Source organism: Gymnogyps californianus, chromosome 22, assembly GCF_018139145.2.
Source record: "Gymnogyps californianus isolate 813 chromosome 22, ASM1813914v2, whole genome shotgun sequence".
In the NCBI taxonomy this organism is placed as follows: domain Eukaryota; kingdom Metazoa; phylum Chordata; class Aves; order Accipitriformes; family Cathartidae; genus Gymnogyps; species Gymnogyps californianus.
In genome coordinates this window covers 7728571-7748557 of record NC_059492.1, presented here as the reverse complement: position 1 = coordinate 7748557, position 19987 = coordinate 7728571, and the positions used below count along the sequence as shown (strand labels likewise).

The 19987-nt window shown below is 53.5% G+C and overlaps 1 protein-coding gene across 3 annotated transcripts in view; it reads left to right on the top strand.

Annotated features, from left to right (window-relative positions):
- Nucleotides 1-5439: 5439 nt before the first annotated feature.
- Nucleotides 5440-19987, top strand: part of EPHA10 (EPH receptor A10) — a 42084-nt gene continuing 27536 nt past the window's right edge. For 2 of the 3 annotated variants that reach the window (XM_050909754.1, XM_050909755.1), the window contains exons 1-2: nucleotides 7020-7079; nucleotides 8423-9092. In XM_050909754.1, the coding sequence (XP_050765711.1) occupies nucleotides 8489-9092 (604 nt within the window). In that variant the 5' untranslated portion in view covers nucleotides 7020-7079; nucleotides 8423-8488. Of the gene's footprint in view, nucleotides 5546-7014; nucleotides 7080-8422; nucleotides 9093-19987 lie in introns of those variants that run through there. The other variant, XM_050909753.1, reaches the window with a different exon arrangement.

Genomic DNA, 19987 nt, shown 5'->3' with positions numbered 1-19987 from the left:
GGAAGGGCACGGGGCAGGAGGGGAGACCTGCTTCTGCACAATGGTTTGCACTCACCTCTCGCCTTTGCCGGCTGCTTGGCTCTGCACACCAAAAAGCACGGCGTGGCATCACCCTCCGTGGGCCCTCCTGCTGCTCCCAGACTGCGATTCGAGGTGGGGAGAGGGTAACGTTTTCCACACACAACTCCTGAGCTCAGTAAATGCCTTGGCTTGCCCTTCAGATTCTGTCACCAGATTGCAGCGCCTGGATCCCTCCTGTCTGGCTCTAATTAATAGCGTGTGGTAATTTGTCTCCGGGTGAGTTGGAATTTAAGGCTGAATGGATCCTTGCCCCCAGTGAAAGGCTGGGTTTCATATTGATGATGACAGAACGGAATATTACTTATATAAGTGTAATAATCTCACGCTGCCTGGAGCTCTGGATTTTCTCAGTATATGACGAATGTGAGGCATTTAAAAAAATTAGACACTTACTATATTTTACATTATTTTCTAGAACGTGGATCTCTGTGGGCTGTCTAGAAATCCATTAGCAAGAAATGTAAAGATGCTTAAAGGCATTTACCCAGATTAGCTGCCTTTATGTAGTCAAGGATCTTTTATGTGATTACCTTAAAAGCTAAAGAGCTGCTGCAAAACATTTATAGTACGGAGATCCTGAGGCAAAGAGTACACATCTGACAGAAAAATTAAGCCGTTAAAAACAAATGCATAGCTCTGGTTGCTTTTATTTTCAGAAAAACAACATAGAAGGTAAAAGGAGTTAATACACAGGGTATTTTCCTTTTGCAGCCCACAATGCAGGGCTGTGCAGCTTTGATCATGAGATTTATGGGGAAGCTTTACATTAACTTTTATTTTTGCTGTGATTTCTACCAGTTAGCAGCGAGGAGATGGTGCAGGACAAGACGGCGCTGTCGGCAGCAGGGTGTGAAGGCGCTGGCTGCGACGGAGCGTGGTCCTCCTGCAAAGCAGTGTCTGAGCCCCGGGATCGGCCGCGGGCAGCGCGTTGGCAAGGCACCAATGGTACCCGGTGCGGATCGTTCGAGCCGCGCTAACTCTGCCGCTTTCCAGTGTGGGATATTTACTTAATGCCAGATACATTTGTGCTGTATTGCTGCTGCCTGCTCTGCTCTGACTCCGGCCTCGTCACAGCAGAAGCAGCAAAACTCATCCTGGAGCGTGTATTTGTGACATGCCCAAAACAGGACGAAATTGCACAAATCCCTTGTTTTCTGTTGTAAGAAAATCCTTTCAAGTGTGGAAGAGGAAGGAGAGGTGCAAAAGCTTCCATGAGGTTTCTGCCTGCTCCTTCTTTCCTCAAGAGCAGTTCTCACAGCCACATACCAAGGCCCACATCCTCCTGGCTCCTTTGTCCTTTAGCATAAAAAGTCATTTGTCAGCAAAAGAAACAAAGTTTTGTTTTTCAGTCCAGATCTGGCTGTCCTCCCACCGAGACTTTCAACTCTTTATCTCAGGAATTGATGGTCTGGGATTCTGATCCTCTTTCCTTGGTGTTTGTATTGATTTTTTTTTTCCAGGAGGGTTATTTTCACTGTGGTTTCAAAACTATCTTTCTGTCTCCACTTACAGCAGGTAATAGCTCAGCTCAGAGAATTACACATTTTCTGGGCTGTGCTGGCCCCAGCTCTTTGCAGAAGTTCCCCTGGCAATCTGGAGCCTGGATAACCAGGCGTCTTTGCTTTCCCACTCTCATCTCTCCAGGCTCATCCTATGGCTGTGGTAGCACTCAGGAGCAGGGTAAGGGAAGCTGCCCGAGAGCTGGATGTGAGTGACAGAGGTGACCAGACAATCCCGGTATTCCTCTTCCTTGGCTTACAGACACTGGCCCCTTGTCGTGCCGCTGGTGCTCGAGGAGACGGCTGCTCTGCTGTGCCGTCCCAGGGACAGCATCCCTCTGCCGTGTCTGCTGGCCCCGGGGCGACAGCGTCCCTCTGTCCTGCTCCCTGACCACGTCCCTAGCGCTGGCTCGGCTGTGCCACAGCCCGTCTTTGGGCTCAGAGGCCCATCCCTGGTCATCAGTCGTGCCCGATAATGAATAAATCCAATAGTCTCAATTTAAAAGGCTGCTCTGTTTCCTTCACCTCAGCAATGGCTTTTAGTCATCCAGTCTTGCCAAAGAAAAATTCATGAGATCATTTCCCCAAAACAACATGATACTTCAAAATCGTAATTAAAATACCTCTGGCTGTTCTAATATGAAGCTTTTATAAGTGCTTGGAATAATATTTCAGATAAGTGGAAAAGCTTTGTACTCTATTAGCGTGACATACCCTTATTCTAGTGAAACATATCTCTAGCATCAAATCCTCCATATACATTGAAAATACTCTTCCCTGTTTGTTTCTTCAATAACATGAATGCATACACCTGCCGTGGGTCTCTCGGTGGTGAACGGAGCCATCCCAGGGGTCTGTATCGATTTGCTTCATGACATTAATACCTTCCAATGTACCAGCAGCAAGGTCCTGTGCACGAATACTAAATGGGAGGCTGTTGTGCCCCAGAGGCTGGTAAGCGAGATCCCATATATTACACCATGTGAATTGTGTGTCGTATTAGAGCAATCTAGTTTTAAATGGCATCTTTCAAGCACAAACTAGCTTTTTCCCACTCTTGACTGATCACACAAATAACTGTGATTAAAGGTCAAGTGCCTGGGTTTTTCTATTTTACTCCTTAAAAATTTATATGCGAAAGAAAACCTAGAAGTTAACATAGCATGAAATTGTTATGCAGTTATGAGCCTTTAACGACAACTAAATATCACTTTTCTTCCTGGGTGGCTTGAACAATCTCCAGTAATAATGGGTCACTTCTTCTGGTTTCCACTTGAGGAAGATTATAAATAAACCCTGTCTTTTGCTTCCCTGCCCTGTAATGTGATGTAGGGGGAATTTTAATCGTATGAACTTGTGACCCCAGTCACCAGGGCTGTACCCCGGGCTCGCCGGGAGCTCCTGGGCTGCAGGCACGAGGCGGGAGCGTTGGCCGGGCTCGAAGCACTGGTGCGCTGCGGCAGCGCCGCAGCAAAGCACCGGCCCGAGCTGAGCTCTCCCGGACAGAAAGAGCGTTGATAAATGGACAGGAATTTTCTCGCTGGCCAAGTTAGCACAGAGAAAAGGCAGTGGCTGTGTTTCCAGAGGGGCTGAGAAATGGAGGGAGAGCTGGAAACACCCTCTGGCCTCAGGCGTCCGGCTGGGCTGTCTGTGTCCCGTTACGGGTCTCTCCCCCAGGTCTGCCAGGCTACAACTAACATGGTAGCTGAATAGCAGTTTTGGGGGCTCAGCTGGAATATGGGGGGGGTCTGTGCTTTCGGGTGTGGGGGGGGGTGCTGGAAGACATGGAGAGCAAGTAGAAATATTAGAGGTACATATTGTCAAATCCAATTGTGAATCCTCATCGTGCTTGAAAAATGTTTCCTCCGTTTCTGCAGAATGGCCACGGCAGCAGCATCTTCCTCTGAGCTGGTCAAGAGCCCCAGATTTCCAACAGATTTATACTCAGATGCAATGCCTCCCAAACCTCTGGAAAGCAAACATGCCTTAGGTATTAAAAGTGCTTGGAAAGGCAAGATGCCTGTGGAAAAGGTTAAAGAAACCTTGCGCTCGGGGTTTTGAGCTGGTACCTGGGTTGCTCAGGATTCCTGATCCTGCAGGGATTTTCACATATGGCTAAATGTATTCACGTGGGTAGTCTTACTGACTTCAGGAGGAGAGTACTTAGCTGGGGCACGAGGCAAATGAACTGCAATCACCATATCTAATTAATCTTATTATGCAATGTGCAAATCTGAGTCTGACTGGCAGCAGGCCTCAATAGGATACCTGCTTCAGTACAGTAAACTTATGCACGTGTGAGGCACCACAGAATTCAGGCTTTAGTGTCTGACGCTTTAAGGTGTTTGTGCCGTGTGTTTGTGCAGACACATGACACTGCTCCTCCCCTGCAGCGCCGTGCCCCCCGCCGGTTTTCACATCGGCACGTTCACTGCCAAGGGCACTCGCCGCACCTCTCATTTCATGCGTGGGTTTTGGTTTAGCCAGGCAAGTTCTGCTGCCAGTGCGACCCAGCCCTCAGCTCTCCGTGTCCGGACACAGCCCTCCGCTCTGGATGCTCCTCACGCCTGCCGAGTCAGCGTCTGAGTCCCGCACCGCCCTCACTGGGGGTGGCCAGCCGCGGTAGCGGGGATCCGGCAGCGACGGCGAGGGCTGGGGGTGCCCCTCTGCGGGGCTGCACGCAGGGCTTGGCCACCAGCAAGGGGGGCCGTGCACGGGGTGCCATAGCCCAGCCAGGCTGCGTTAGATGGAGACTCAATGTTTTTATTTCAGACTTGCAATGTTTTACCTCTGACAGCACATAATCACAGCGAAGGGAACATCCCACAGGAACAAGTGTTGCTACATAAGCAAACTTTGGCGTCGCAGTATCAGCCATCAGGTGGGAAACTGACAGGCGTTCAGCCTGACTAAATTTTGCAGGGACCTGCAACACCTATAATTAGCGATACTCAAACCCCGTCGAGTTCCTCCCCCGCTGCTGGAGGCTGTGGGCCTGGTGGCATGCACCTCGCCTGCAGCAAGCCGGGAATTGCCTCCCCCAGCCCAACCAACCTCCCCGCAGCCTCCCCGCGCTGTGCTTGCCGCCGCAGCGCTGCCCTTTGCGCAGGTCTGGCAGGACCCGCCCTGCCTGGGGCTGCCTTTTCCTGGGGTTTCTTTGTGACCACTCTGACTTTTACGGCAGCCGCTGGGCTTGGAGGACCTTGAGACGAAGCTGGGAATCAGATTTCAACCCAGAAAGGCAGAACAGAGGGCTTGACATAAAGCTGGCATTCCTGGGCATCGCTTGCAGGCAAGGGCAGTAATGAGACCTGCCCCGCTGCTCTCCTGGGGCCTGTGGTGCAGAAATAGGGCTCTGACTCACCACTGCCTGCCTGTTAATGGCAGCAGGGAGCAAATGTCATCCGGTGCGGGGGGGCCCACAGCACTGCTCATTATGGCTGTGACCACAAGGCTGCAGCGCCTCAGCAAGGGCTGTCTGTGCCCCAGCAGTCCTTTGGCTTCCATGGGGAGGGCAGTTCCTGCCCTTAGCAGCGGTACCAGGCAGCCCAAAGTGCAGCCCCACTCCGCTCAGCCTGTTCCAGCAGGAGCCTGCCCCACAGATCATGCAATGAGACACAGCTGGGCGGGGATTGAACTGCAGGTGCCATCAGTAGGCTTCAGAGTGAACGGCGCCCCCGCGCCCGCCCTCGCCCCGCCCCTTCCCGCCGAGCGCCCCGGCGGCCGCCGCGGATTGGCCGTGCCGGCCCGCGGCCACGCCCCCGCGGCGGCCGGCGGCGGCGGTTGGCGGCGCGGGGCGGGGCGGGGCGCGGCGGCCGGAGCGCGGCGGCGGCGCGGGGCGCGCGGAGTCGGCGGCGCCATGGCGACGGCGCGCGGCGGCGGCGGCGGCTTCCCCCGGGCGCTGCTGCTGCTGCCGGTGCTGCCGGTGCTGCTGCCGGTGCTGCCCCGCGCCGCCGCCGAGCAGGGTGAGCCGGGGCGGGGCGCGCGGGGACCGGGGCGGGCGGAGCGGCGTGGCCGCGGCACCCGGTGCGCCGGCACTCCTGGCCGTGCCGTGTCCCCGGTGCTCCGGCACCACCGGCCGCCCCCCGTCCTCCCCGTGCCCGGCGGCCTCGGCGCCCGGTGCCGCCGCGTCGGCTCCGGCGTTGGTCGCCCGCGGCGGGTCGGGCTGCGCGTTGCGGTGCCCGGCGCCGCCGGGAGAGGCCGGCGCGGCTCGGTGGCAGGGCCGGCGGGTCCGCTCCAGGGCCGGCGGGTCGGGTCGGGTCGGGTCCGGCCGCGCGTCGCCTTCCTTCCCCCGGTGTCGCCGCCAGCCCCCGCGGGCGCGGCGCGGCGGTGGCTTCGTGGGGTGGATGTGCCGCCGCTCTCCGGGGCGCGGGGGGAGCGGGGACCCGCGGGAGGAGCGGGACGGGGCGGGCGGGTGCGGCGCGGGGGCGCGGCGGGTCCCCGCGGGGTGGCCGGGTCAGCCCGGGGGGTCCCGGAGCGAGGGGACTCGGGCGTCCCGGTCCCCGCGATCCCCAGAGGCGCTGGGAGGAACGAACTCCTGCGGCGCCCGCTGCCCGTGCAGCGCTGCCGGTACCGGGCCGGGCTGCCCGTCCTGGCACGCGGGAGCCTGGCCCGGCTGCAGCAGTTCTGGGGGGCAGCGCTGACCCCCACTGCAGGGTGCACCCCGCACCGCGACCTCATCGGGGCCGCGATGTGGGGAGATGGTTGGAGCCCCAGAGGTCTGTGTGCGCTGCCGTGGACAGACCCGCCGCGCCTCGCCGCCCGGAAAAGCGTCCTGGAGCGCTCGCCGGCGAAACGGCCGGCCAAGGATGCGCCCGCCGCGCACGGTGTTATCCGGCATCTCGAATCTGAGATGAGACACAACTTGCCAGTCAGGGATTGCTTCTGTTTGCTAGCTGTGGAAGGATCGTGAAACTCGGAATTTGGGGGAAATACCTCTTCCTGTCAAACGGAGAGTTAGGGGTTTTGTGGAAAAAGGATGTAGTCTTTCAAGGAAATTCTTGTTTCAAAGCAGTGCCTTTCAGTTCCAGGAGGTGTGCATGCTACGGGCATGGTACAGTTGCAGCATTGGCTGGTGGTGTCAGAGGGATTGCCTTGCAGAGTCCCGTGGGAAGGACTGCAGCCTTCCCTGGGGCGTCATCCTCGTTGGGTTAGGGTGCTAACCGCATAACTGCGAGGTCTGCTCTGGATGCGCAGCCTAGAGCTCTGCAGCGCGAGTCCTGCTCGGTGCAGCGCTCTGTGCTCACGCGATGGCTGGTGGAGCTGGGGCAGGAGCTGCTCCCTGCACCCTGGGACCTGACCCACCGCTCGGGCGGGTGCGCGGGGAGGGGTGCGCGGCTCGGCACTGAGCTTCCCAACGGGCGGGCCGCGTGGATGTTTACTGGCGTTTCCTGGGTCGCTGCGTTTGCTTTCTAATGTGTTGTCTTCCCTGCAGTTGTCCTGCTGGACTCGAAGGAATCGCAAGCGGAGCTGGGCTGGACCTCGCACCCATCAAACGGGGTACGTGCGGAGGTGGGACTGTCCCTCTGTGCTGCTAGAGAGGGTCTGCCTTTTGGCGCTCAGCAGTATTTAAAGTCCTGCGGCGTGAGCGCCCTGCTCGCGTGGAGCCGGTGGAGGGGGCTGGCAGCCGTGGGGTCTCCTCGAGCCGGGGGCGGGTGGGCAGCTCGGCACGAGCTGTCGTGTTGATCAGCGCCGGGCGCCCCGGGGAGCAGAGCGAGAAGTGAAGTACTGGTTATGTGAGCGGTACAACCAAGGTGGAACAGCTCCTCAAAATGAATTTTATACTTCTGTAATAAGCAAGTAAACACCAGCCAGTTAAGGCTTTGTATTGTAGTTTGCACGCCAGCGCGAGCTCCTGGGGATCAACACAGCTTGTGGAAGAGGGCTGTGGCTGGGATGGGATCGTCAGGAGCTCTGCGTCACATAGGGTTTGTTTGATCAGGTCCTTGCTTTGCTTCCAAGGTCAGTCTATAGCTGCTTTCAGGAGAGTGTGTTGGGGAAACTCAGAGTTGTGTTCCTTGCTGCTTTGGGTTCATTTTCCAGAATGGAAACAAACTGTTCAGAGGGAATAGTGATAGATCCTGGAGTCATCTGCGTTGCCCAGCTGTTAGTCTGCAGAAGAAACTCTGTTTTGGGTACGTTTGGCAATCTTGCATAAATTTACCCCCAGAAGGAATTGCTTTGGGAAGTTGCCAGGTCATCCTTAAGGCTGTGAGGGTTGAATCATCATTTCACTAATCAGAATCTCTGCTAGTAACTTTGGGGAAGTACCGTTTCACTTGCAGTCAGAGGATTTGTTCTGTTCTAGCTAAAACTTCTCCTGACAGCGAAGCTGCTGCTCGCTGTTCACGAAGATATTTGTCCTTGTGTGATGGTGTGACTGGCATCACATCTCCTTGGCCATCTTTGACCTCTCTGGGTAGCCCAACCCCGTCTGGCATTACGCTGTGTGGTAATGCCGTGCAGATGCACCTTCCCAGGGACAGAAAAGCCAAGGCACATGTGGGAGATAAAGGCTCTGGCTTCTCAGCAGATGATGCGTCCAGTTTCATATTAGACTTTGTTTTGAACGGTCTGATGCCAGTGCCCTCTTTCTGGTTGTGTCTCCATGTTTGCATCTCTGCAAAGAGCTCAGGTGTTCGGTGGTCCAGCAGCACTGCTGTGTTACTACAGCTTGTGGTTTTGGTGGGCTAAGGACTTTCAGTGCCTATGATATAATGGCCTGTAGGTGGAGAGGCTTGTGGTGGTGATATTTATACTGATTTGTGTGTTTCTGCTGGGGCGGCTGGTTCTTGCTCATGGCAGCTCTTGAGCTGTTACAGCCCTTTGTGTTCTTTCCCCAGTGGGAAGAAATCAGTGGCGTGGATGAGAATTACAAGCCGATACGCACGTACCAGGTCTGCAATGTCATGGAGCCAAACCAGAACAACTGGCTGCAGACGGGCTGGATTGCCAGGCGCGATGGCCAGAGGATCTTCATCGAGCTGAAGTTCACCCTGCGGGACTGCAACAGCATCCCTGGCGTGACGGGCACCTGCAAGGAGACTTTCAATCTGTACTACGTCGAGTCTGACTCCGACCTGGGCCATAGCATCCATGAGAGCAAGCACACCAAGATCGACACCATTGCTGCTGATGAGAGCTTCACGCAGGGGGACCTGGGTGAGCGTAAGATGAAGCTGAACACCGAGCTGAGGGAGATTGGGCACCTGAGCAAGAGAGGCTTCCACCTGGGCTTCCAGGACGTGGGCGCCTGCGTGGCACTGGTCTCCGTGCGGGTCTATTACAAGAAGTGCCTCGCCACCGTGCAGAACCTGGCTGTGTTTCCGGACATGGTGGCAGAGACGGCCTTCGCAACTTTGGTGGAAGTTAAGGGCACTTGTGTCGCTCACGCTGAAGTGGACGTGGATAATCCCCCCAGGATGCACTGCAGCGCGGAGGGCGAGTGGCTCGTCCCCATAGGGAAATGTACGTGCGGTCCCGGCTTCGAGGAGAAGGACGGGGGATGCAGAGGTAAAAGCGGCCGTCGGTGTCCTCTGGCAGTGTTTGTCTGTGTCAGTCTGTGTTGCTGCCAGACTGCTCCGGTCTGCCTGGTGTCTGAGCCAGGCAAGTGGAATTGCCTTTTGTCAGCAATATGATTCTTTTAGTTGATTGCAGCTCCCCGGCTAACAGCCGGACCTTAATTTGAAGGGTGGCAATGGGGTAAATGGGGCGCGTTGCTAGTAGCTGCTCTGCAGCATGGTGTTGGCTGGGCAGACGTGCCAAAGCTGTGAATACCGTCAGGCATTTCCCACAGCTTTGTCTGTAACTATAAAATTACTCCAGAACATTAACATCCCCATTGTCATGCTTTAGACCAACTTAATAATTCGGTGACTTTACAGCTCGCAAGGTTGTGTTTAATGACAGCTGTAAAAATGGATGTAACCTCTACCTTAACGGGTATCCCTCTGACGAACCTGGTGCTGTGACCACTTGGATCTCACTTTCAAAGGCAGGTGAGAGCCAGGCATGGGATCAGCCCTGAGCGTGGGATACCGGCTGCCGTGCTCATCCTCTCGGAGTGTGTGGGCCTCTGAAAGGAGAGAGGTGCCAGGCTCGTGCCTCCTCCCGGGCACCTTCCCGCTTCAGGCCCTGGTCAGGACCTAGTCCCAGCTCAGCGTGGTCTCAACGGCCTCTGCGCCGAGTCGGGTGCCAGCACAAGCCAGCAGCGGTCCCGGGCAAGCGGAGGCAGCTCTTGGTGTGGCGCAGGGCGGCGGGTGGGCATCGCCTGCCCCAGGAACGGCTGTTGCTCTGTCCGTCAGCGCCCAGGGGCTTTTCTTCTCTGTAAGGTGTAATTGGCTATCAGTTATTAACTGGCAGTGTGCGTGGCTGCCCTGTTAGCAAAGCTCCTCTGGGGCAGAGGAGAGGTCAGACCACCTGCTGGGATGTGTGAGAGGAGATGTTTTCTTCAGTAAGATACGCCTGAAAAGACCCTTTGCTGCCCATGCCTGGTGTCCAGGTGATACCTTGGACCTCTACCTTTTCACCTGGTAGAAAACAGACTGAGAGGAAAATAGCAAAATAAGTCCCAAACAGGTACAGTTCGCCGATATTTGAGGCATACGGTACGGTAAGAGAGTGAGCTTTTCCTGAGGAATCTGGTCTGCCCTTCAGGAGCTACTTGAGGCTTTTCAGATTTAAATTGTGCCAACTGTGCCGCCTTCCTCCAGGAGGTGGGAAGCCTTTCCCTGTGCTCCGAGTAGTGGCTATTCGCTTGGTGCCCTCCTTAAGAAGACCTTATTAAAACTATCGAATTGAAATCTCAGCGCTGTTCATTGCTTCAGTGGCTGTGTGGCAGCTCGCCATGCTTTCCCCATCTGTTTGGAGTGGGAATTTACATAGCGAGTCCCAGAAGCCTTTTGCTAATGTTTCAGGTTTCTCTGTGTTGAGTTTAAATAATTCATATTCTCTAAGGAAAAATATTTGAAGTAATTTAATGGACATAATTAAGTTTTTCCCCCCTCTCACAGAAAGCAGGTCATTAGTCACTCTCTGTGGAGCAGCGTCTGATGTCTGGTCAAATATCAGAAAATAGTTTTTAAAGGTTGAAAGTTTTTAGTTTGTTTTAGAGCCCTGCATTAGCATAGTGCTAAGTGAATAACTTTAAAAGATTTCTGATGAAAGCATCCAGGGCTGCAGAAATTATTCAACAAGGACAAAAGCCCTTGAGCTGGAGGCAGGTAAATACGGTGAGAGTTTGGGGATGTTAAAACAGCCAGGTGATGGCACAGCAAATCTGGCTCCACCGCCGTGGTCCCGTGGTGGTGGCTTTGGAGGGCTCAGCGGGGGCGAGTCTGCTGGATCCTCCTTGCCCGTGAAACTTCTTGGCCACAGTCTCTGTCGTGGCTTTTGTGGCCATGAGAGGTCGGACCCTGGGTTTGTTCAAGGGCCGGCCGCTTTGGGGAGCAGGGACAGCCCGGGGGCTGACCCCCCACCCGGTGCCAGGGGCGGCTGGCGGTTCTCCAGGCTGCCTCGGGTGCCGCTTCGCAGCTCCTGGTCCTTTCCCTTATCCTTCGATCTTCTCCGAGGACTTTCTGGCTGTGCCTGCGGCATGGGAGGTGCTGGTGTCTGAAATCAGTCACCCGTTCACCGCTCTGACTGCCGGGGTGGCTGCGTGTCCGGTGATCCTGCGGCGCCTGGCCGCCGGCCGGATCTGGGATGGGTCCGAGGTGGTGCTTAGGGCCAAGTGCGTGGCGCAGCTTCTTCCGTCTCAATCTAAAGGAAATTGGACGGCAGAAGCAAAGGAGAAGTTTCCCCAGGCCATCTCGCGCTGCGCACTGCCCTCCATCGGTGTGCTCTGAAGCCGGGGCACGCGACGGCGTCCTCGGCGGGGACCGGCCGGTGCCCCGGCGCCGCGCTCACCGGGCAGAGGGGCCGTTCGAGGCCCTCGGCCGGTCAGACCCCAGCCCCGCTGGCCGGGGGTGGTGGTGGGGCCTCGCTGCTGCTGGCAGCCTTGGCGTGGTGCCGGGGCCGGGATCGGTGCTCGCAGGCGGCAGCGGGCAGGGCTGTGCCAGGACGGCAGCGCTGGCGGCAGCCGCGGCGCGTGGCCGCGAGGTGTGAGAGGTGCGGGCTTCTCTGCAGCAAGAACAAGCTTTGTTTCCCGCTGAACTGGTGAAGCTGTTTGAACTAAATCACAAAGCTAGTACCCCTGTAACCGTGATTTAAGTGCCGAAATCATCCTGCCGCTTAGAGAACATTTGTATCCTCACACTGAAATTGGGAGAGATGAAAGAAGACTAGTAGGATTTACGGCGCTGCTAATTACTGCTGCGAGAAGGCCGAGCCATTTTACTGTCCATCTTTCTATATCGCACCACTTCTCTGAAGGAGCCCCAGCGTACCTGACAGGCTTCCGTGGGTTTGCACGTTTCTGATGAATCATTTCAGTGATCGTCGAAATGCAGCCATCTCTAGGGAGGAACCGAGCAGCTTTAGCATCTGTTTAACATCTACTCTCAAATAAGAGGAGAGGTTCTGTCACTGTTAATACATTTAGACTGCTTTTCTTGTCTAATATATATCTATAGCCAGATGCTGGTCTGTGCTTACTCTGATCTTAAAACCTATTTCCAGCAGATGCACGGCAGGCAAGTGAGAAGTCCTGTTGCACTGCGGATGATTACCTGTCCATCCCTATTTTGTTTTCGGTAGCCTTCTCAGCACTGATGTCTTTTTACCCTTAATTTTACCAGGCATGAGCTGTGGCCCCTTCATGCCATTTACTTTGTGGTGCATTGCAATAGCTTTTGTGTAAATGAAACTGTGATGTGGAGGATCTGCCTGACATTTGCTGTAAAGTTGTCTCTTTCTGCTTCGTCTTTTCCATCCAATCCCTTGTAATATCTGCAAGGAGAATTTCAACAAAGCCCAAGGTTAATATTTACCAGCCAGATTTGCTGCAAATGAGACAACTTCAACCAGACCTTGAATTAATATGATGGAGACCAGTTTCCAAAAATAGCTGTCAGCCACTCTTCTTTGACAGAAACGTAAATTTGTGCTGTAGCTAAGTTTCCTTCTCAATTTATTTCCCTCCACTTCTGACAGCAGCGGCGGGAGCTGGCTCTGCTGCCGTTGTGCTGGGGAAATGCCCTGTGCTCTGCTCTCCTTCACCGGCGTCGCCCGTGCAGGGTGGCCTGGCACTGTGCTCGTTCCGATAGATGATGGTCTAATTAGTGGGCTGTATCCCTTGCCTACACAGGGATGACACTACTGAAACCAGTTTTGGGGAGGAAATAGTTTCTAGTGCTATGTCAGGATTTTTAAATGATGTTTTAAAGTGAATTTGATGTGGGCGGCCGGGCCAGATTTGACACCCCTGGTGCTCTTGGCTGCAGGGACCGGGCAGCGAGGGAGGGCCTGGCTTAGCCCTGGTGCGGGCACTCCGGCCGGTCCCTGGCCAGTGCTGCTTCTGTTTCGTGGTCCAGCTGAACATGTGCACGTATTTTTCTTCCCTTGCAATAAGCAGCGGGTGTTGCTGCTTTTCAGGGAAGTAAAACCTCGCACAAGAAGTCGCATCAGCAACTTGCTGTTTGTGGCAGCCCGTGGGCATGAGGAGCAGCCACCGATGTCCACGGTGACTGGAAAGGGGAATAAAAGAAGTTCCCCCCTTTTCTGCATTACTGAATGGATTTTTGAGCAGCATGTCGGATTCAACATGCCATGGGCAGGACACAAGGAAGATTTACTGTGTCTTGCTTAGGGAGAAAGCTAGAGAAAATAATTGCCCTTAGACTCATTCTTTTGCACCTTTGCTTATAAAGCATGTTGGTCTTCTGGGCTCTCCTGAAATGAAACTTAAACGATAGAGAGGGGAAAGGTGTTGCTGTTGTGGGATTTTTCCTTTTCCCAGCACCTCCCTGTACGTTTGTGATAAACCAGCACGAGTTACCAGGCTCGGCTGGGCGGATTTGCACACTTTGTCCCACTGTGTTGGGTATTCCTGTACGCTTCTCTTGCACAGATAACCTGTCAGCTGCTCTGCCTGTTTGCTTACATGGAAATGGGACTTTCTGAGGGCTGGAGGCAAGTCTTCCCACAGAGCATTTCCCAGGAGGGTGCAGGCACGCTCTGGAGAAGGCTCCAGCACGCGAGGCTGTTGGTGCAAGCCTGCGCGTCTGCGTCTGGGGTGTTTTCCTCTGGCTGAAGGGGACTGTCTTCAGTCTGTACTGGGTTCGTCCCTGGCAATGTCTGTGTGAAGGACTTTGGGGGCTTTACAAGGCGAGCTGGCACAACTGCTGGCCTCGAAATGTAGGGATAAGATGAAAGGCACAAGTCAACGCTAATTAGAAGGAAGCATTTGCTAATGGTGACTGCTAGTGATACAAAATGTAATGCACGCTTGACACTGTGCAAGTAGGCAAGAAATGGCTTCTCTGATCTACTGTGGGATTCATCAGTGGTCTGCTGAAAAATGAAGGACACCGGACTGCAAGTCCGCTCTGCTCATCAGGCTGGGGTGCGTTATTAATGGCTGTAATTGCCTGATGAACCTAACACTGTGTGTAGTATAATTACGCTTTATGGCAGCTTATAATTGTTGCTGTTAATGAAGAGACAAGATTTGTGACAGCACAGTCTGGATTCTGTTGTCGCCCGTTGTTGTTGCTCTTTTCCTAACCTGTTTTCAGCCCCCCCCCAGTAATTCCTTACAGAACTGTGCCCGTGCAAAGGCAGCCAGCCAGGCTGCTCCCTTCTCTTCTGCCGTGGCTGGGCCTCTCGGGTGCCGCAGGTCTCCCCGGGATCGGCTCTGATGGGTGTTTATCCTCCTCTCAAAGCCCTCCAGCGATGCCTTTGCCGCCTGCCTGGGCAGTCTGTCCTAACGCCTTGCTCTCCTCGTGTCTGACACAAATTGCCCTTGCAGTCACTTAAGCTTATAACTTCTTGTCCTAGTGCCAGTGAGCAGTGAGAACGCTTCTCCTAGCAGACTGTGCCTTGCTACAGAGATCTCAGGAAAGTCAATATTATCTTTCCTGTGCTTGGCTTCTTGAATAGTAGGGGAACAAACAGATAAACAAAGCCTTTGCGAAGATCATCCTGCCTGTTGTGAGTAGTAGGTTTGTGGACAAAAACACGGCTGTAAATACAGTGAAACACAGTAGTTTCTTCATTGCTGCCAGCCATTACTTGGACATAAACTTGGTCAACGTTTTGAGCAAATTTAAAAGGAATTTTTCTGTAAAAAAGAGGTTTTGGATAAAGTCCTTGATTTTTATTTTCCAAAGGGAAGTGCTACAATAGAGAAAGTGCTTTCTTTTTTAAAAAACCTCTTTCCATTTGTGTCCTGTTGTACCTCCCCTTTTAGTCCTTGCCTTTTTGCTGCTGAGCATCACAAGCTGAATGTGGGGAGAGAGGTTGCTCTGGTGTTGGACCCGTTCGTCTTACGCTCGTCCATTGAGACTGCCGCAGCGAGCACCTTTGCCTGGCTACTGGTATCAGAGGGCAGCGTTTGTCTCTCCCCTTCCTCGGGAGAGGGAAACGGAATCGTTCAGTTCCCGTGTCTGCAGTGGGGAGGCAAGCAGACCTGCCCGCGGAGAGGGGGCTGTGCCAAAGGCAGGAGCCCCAGGCTGCTTTGGCAGAGGAGCCTGCGCCTCCTGGGCCGAGTTTCTGCTTCGGGAGCCGGCAGTGCACAGGCTGGGGGTCCCGCGGGGCCATGGGCGGCGGGCAGCTCCTGCCTGCGGAGCAGCAGCGCGTGGCAGCACCCTCCTGCCTGCACCGTGCTGCCAGGCTGCGCTGGTGCCTCCCGGAGGTGACGGTGCCTTTCCTTCTGCCAGTGGATTGCAGACACCGACTTTATAAAAAGAAAAAAAAGTCCCAAAGCAGTGGCCTGGCCCTGAGAGCTCCTGACACCATCTTTCTCTTAATGACAGCAAGCTGTGAGCGAGGCTTGTGTCCTTGTAAGTCTCAAGGACTGCGTGGCTGCCTTGCACATCAGCAGCTCTCTGCTGCGAGGGGCCGGCGGGCAGCGATGCTCCTGCTGCGGCTGGCGGCTCGGCAGGACGTGTGAGAGCAGTCTCTGGGTGCAGGCAATGGCCGTGCTCCCTGCGGTCTGGGAGAGCCTCTGGGGTGGAAGTGCGAGGCCTTACACCAACTGGAGTCCCTCCTGTTGTTCTCAGAATCGGCCACTTTGTTTGCCTGGTAGCAGAGAAGGAGGAAGGAAAGCATCTGAAGACTGTGTGAGCTGGAGACTTCCTGAGCAGGCTGTCTCCTTCTGGAAGATGTTTTTGGAAATCGAGTGCATGTGTGCTCTGCATGGCCAGGGCGTGCTCTTGCTGAACATAAGTTTGGGGTGGGAGTGGGAACCGGTATTGGTAAGATGCTTTCCTGTGTGTTGCATGTGTCCCATCAAGGCATCATGTCACTACAGTGGCCTTAGAGGGAAAATAAATAGTTCAATTGAAAGTTAGAGAAATTTAGAATTATAAATTACAGTATTTTGTCTTTTAGTACAAAGATACCTCCTGAAACCTAAGGTCTGCTTTTCCGTTTAAATACAAGAAAGATGGATCCAAATGTACAGCGCTTGGGGCTTTTGATTTGTTTCATCTTTTATACATTAGCTTACAAACCTGTATGTGCTTCTGGAGTTTATTTTATCTTCTGACTGATGCTTGAGTATTATGCATAATAAGGTTATTTTTTCTCTTGGGATTCTGTAAGTTGCACAAAGCACCAGGTTTTACTTTCATCACTGATGCAGCCACTGGCATCCTGCAGACGCTGCGCTCGCGGGGCCAGTGCTGATGCGCAGGTTTAGCAGCACTTGTCAGGGCTGGAGCCAGGCACACCGTGGCTGTGCTGGGTGGTAGTGGGATGGGAAACGGGGGCTGCACATCAAGTGGGGGCTGTGGGAGTAAATCTGTGCCTGTTGCTGAAGGAATAATCGCTGAGGAAATTTATACTTCAGTTTCCTTTCTGAATGATGGTTTGGCTTTCTCCTCTTGGGTCTTGTGTTCTAGCAGAACGTGGCTGGAGCACCTCTGTGACCTGGGCAAAGTGACAGTTTGAAGGCATGGAGAGCTTTGTACTAAATGAATTTGGAGTATCTGCCTCCATCCACCCGTTAGCGGTAGCCTCTGTGGCAGCCGTAACGCCTTATGGTAGATGCTGCTTTCCATCAGTCATGCATATGAAACACCCAGGTAAAATATGCTTTCTCTTCAGTCTCTTTTTGGAGTAATGATCAAGCTTGGAGATATTTATTATTCGGGATTGCATATTATATTGCTGTTTTACAGTGTGTCTGAAATAATTATGGCCATGGAAATTGTGGCAGAGCCAGACACAAATTACTCTATGACACTTAATTTTAGAGCAAACTATTCAGAAAATTACAAGCATCACAATTCGTTTGCAGAATTCTTGTCAGGCTTAAGGTTATAGATACCTGGCTGCTAGATGGACCTGCTGGTTATTCTGTTGAAATACAGGGGGAAACATATCTTGCCCATGGCTAAAGGAGTTTGTGTGAGATAAAGCACTTGGCAGGAGTAGGGTGTGTTGGAGATGCAGGTCAGTCAGTCCTTTGCAGGGAATCATTCGGTAGGTACATTAGGGAACTGAGAGAGACAACAGTAAATTGCAGTTGGCTCAGTGGATGTGCCTGCTTTAGTGTGTCCTTGAGGAACATTCCTGCATAGATAGCAATGAGGTTCTGTTCAGTACTGCTGTAGCACTGAATTCAAGCAAATGCATTCTGTTAGATATTTCAAGGCTGTCTTACTAAATATTCTTGGGTATTTAATTTTCTTCTGGACTAAATCACTGAATTTAATTTCAGCTATTAAGAGCTCATTGTTGGAGATGCACAAAGATCTAGCCTCTGGACATAAGTTTTCATTTCAGTGCTCTTCAAATTATTTAACAAGGGCAAAAATTATAGAGTAGCATTGTCCTAAAGGTTTCAGAGATGCTGGGAACGTGTTGGACTGTAGGCTGCTGAGAAGTATTATTGAAAACCAGTTATTAAAAAAATTTGCAGAAAACAAGCTGCCTTTGAATTCCCTTGAGTGGCGCAGCCTGAAATACCCGTCCTGGCAGGCAAGGTACCAAGGTAAGGGGAGCTGGAGACCCGATCCAGTGCTTGTATTGATTGCTCCCTCACGCTGACTTTGTCCCTCTTGCACAGGCGCGGAGATTGGACATGATTTCTTTCCCTTCCTCACAGTGGGGCTCTGTAACGGCATCGCTCTCTGCCTGCAAAGTATTGATTACAGTTTTTGCAATAAGACAAGGCAAGATTGCAAACCCAGCATGTAAGGGGAAGACAGGAGCCTCTCTATTACCGGAGGACATTTGTTGACAAGGCTCTTTGACCAGCTCAGTACACCACTGAAACTTTATTCTGTCGGTGTGTTTTGCACAAGGTGCCCTGTCTGGTTTTGGGCAACTTGTCCTTGTCTGTGGGCACGTGCTGACAGCCGTCCTTCCGGGGTGCCTGCTCTTTCTGTTCCTCCTTGGGGCCTGCTGCCCTGTCCCTCCTGTTGTGCTGGCATGAAGCACCTCTCTTCTTGATGAAATGTTTGGAACATAATAGTGACTTGCTTGGCTTGATAATGGAATTAAGATAGATGGATGCTGGATGTGCCAGCCTGGTCCAGGGAGGGGTCAGCAGTAGCAATAGCTCCTGTGAGAGATACGTTGAGAACAACTTCATATTTTATATGACCGATGCAGTCCGTGACATGTGCCATTTCCTAGCGGCCCGTGTCGTGGGGAGCAGAGGACTTCTTCCCCTTGGTGCTCGAAGGGGCTGGCACGGACCTTTAGTGTGCCTCGAGTTACGTTAATCGCAGGAGCAGACACATCTATTCTCTGTGCTCCTGGGGGTAAGCCCTGTGTGCACCAGGCACAGAGACCTGCCCTGTCCCGCTGGAGGTGGGGGGGCTCTGCGGGGGACTGGTGTACAATTAACATTTCTCAAGTAAAACTGGACTGCCGTGTTGGAAGGAAGGACCCCAGGAAGAGTGACCCCGGGGCCTGGAGGGAGACTCCAGCGGAAGCCCAGGGGAGGCGTGAGTGCGGAGGGGCAGGGAGGGGGGACGCTCCGGATCCTGCCTGCGCTGGGCAGAGGGACGGGGCAGACCTGCCTGCGGGAAGCGCTCAGAGGAGCCGCCCTGCCCAGGGAGGGGTGGTTTCCAGTGTGGACACCAACGCAGCTGAGACCCTGATAAGCATGGTGTAGAGTTTTGTCTTGTTTTTGTTTTTTTCCCATCCTGTTTTGATGGTTGCAATTGCAAGTTTGACCATTGCTAGGTGAGGGTTGGATGCAAGTCTCAGAGCTCGGGGGGCCCAGTGCTCCGAGTCTGTCCTTCACCGGGAGGGACTGTCGGTCTGCTCGGGCGTCTCGAGCCCTGGGTGCTGTAACAGTTCTCGCTGCGGCACCCCCTCGGTGCCGGCTGCTTGTTTCCCCTAGCTGTTGTCTTTCCTAAATAGCATTTTTATGAATGCCTCCTTCAGCAGAGAAAATTAACACACGTTAAAAGCAGATGAACTTTGTCAAATAGAATCTCATGACAAAAAATGGAAAGGAATTGATTTTGGAAGACAACCGAGTTGTAGTGTTAATTATAAATGACTGTATAGGCGTTTTGAGTGAAACTGCAGGCGTTATTGATTCATGCTGGCACGCAGACGGCTCTTCCACTATCTGCAGGAGTTCAGCAACACGAAGACTTCAATAGTGCTAACGCAGGCAGTGTCCTTTGTGGTTTTTTTTTTTCTTTCTTCGAAGATATCTGCAAGGTTTGTGGGTCAACAAGGTGACCTGAGACAGTTTGGGGAGGGAAAAAAAAAGGCAGAACCCATCAAAAGTATTAAGACTAAGTGCTGAGGAGGGTGTAAACAAACCAACAAACTCCAATATGAAGAAAATGATACCAGACAGCAAGGAGGGGTAAGCATGGCTACGAGGGTGTTGCTGAAGCTCGCTGCTGAGACAGCGAATGCCTTCCATGGCCAACAAGGGGTTTATCCTGATGGTGCCCAGAGGAGCCAACCCAAGGCCATGGTCTTCACCAGGCGCTGACACTAGCACGGGTGTGCTTGCGCAGAGCTGCGGCTGCGCTGCGTGCCCTGTCCCATCCCGTCTGCCCTGCAGCGGGGTCACTGCCGGACCCTTTGACCTGCCGCCTGGCTGCCCTGGGCTGGGTGTTGTGCCTCAGCATGGTCACTCTTAACAGAAACTGCGTTGATACGTACAGAGTAGTCGATAACATTTTCGTTAGCAAGTGGCATCTCCGTTGCGTGGTGTGGGTCCGGGGCCTGGGTGCAAGAGTCGTGGTGGTCCATATCCACATCGAGGTCCAGGAGGGGAAGGGGGTCCTGGCCAAAGGTGAGAGAAGGCCATGCTGGTGTCTGTCACTGGT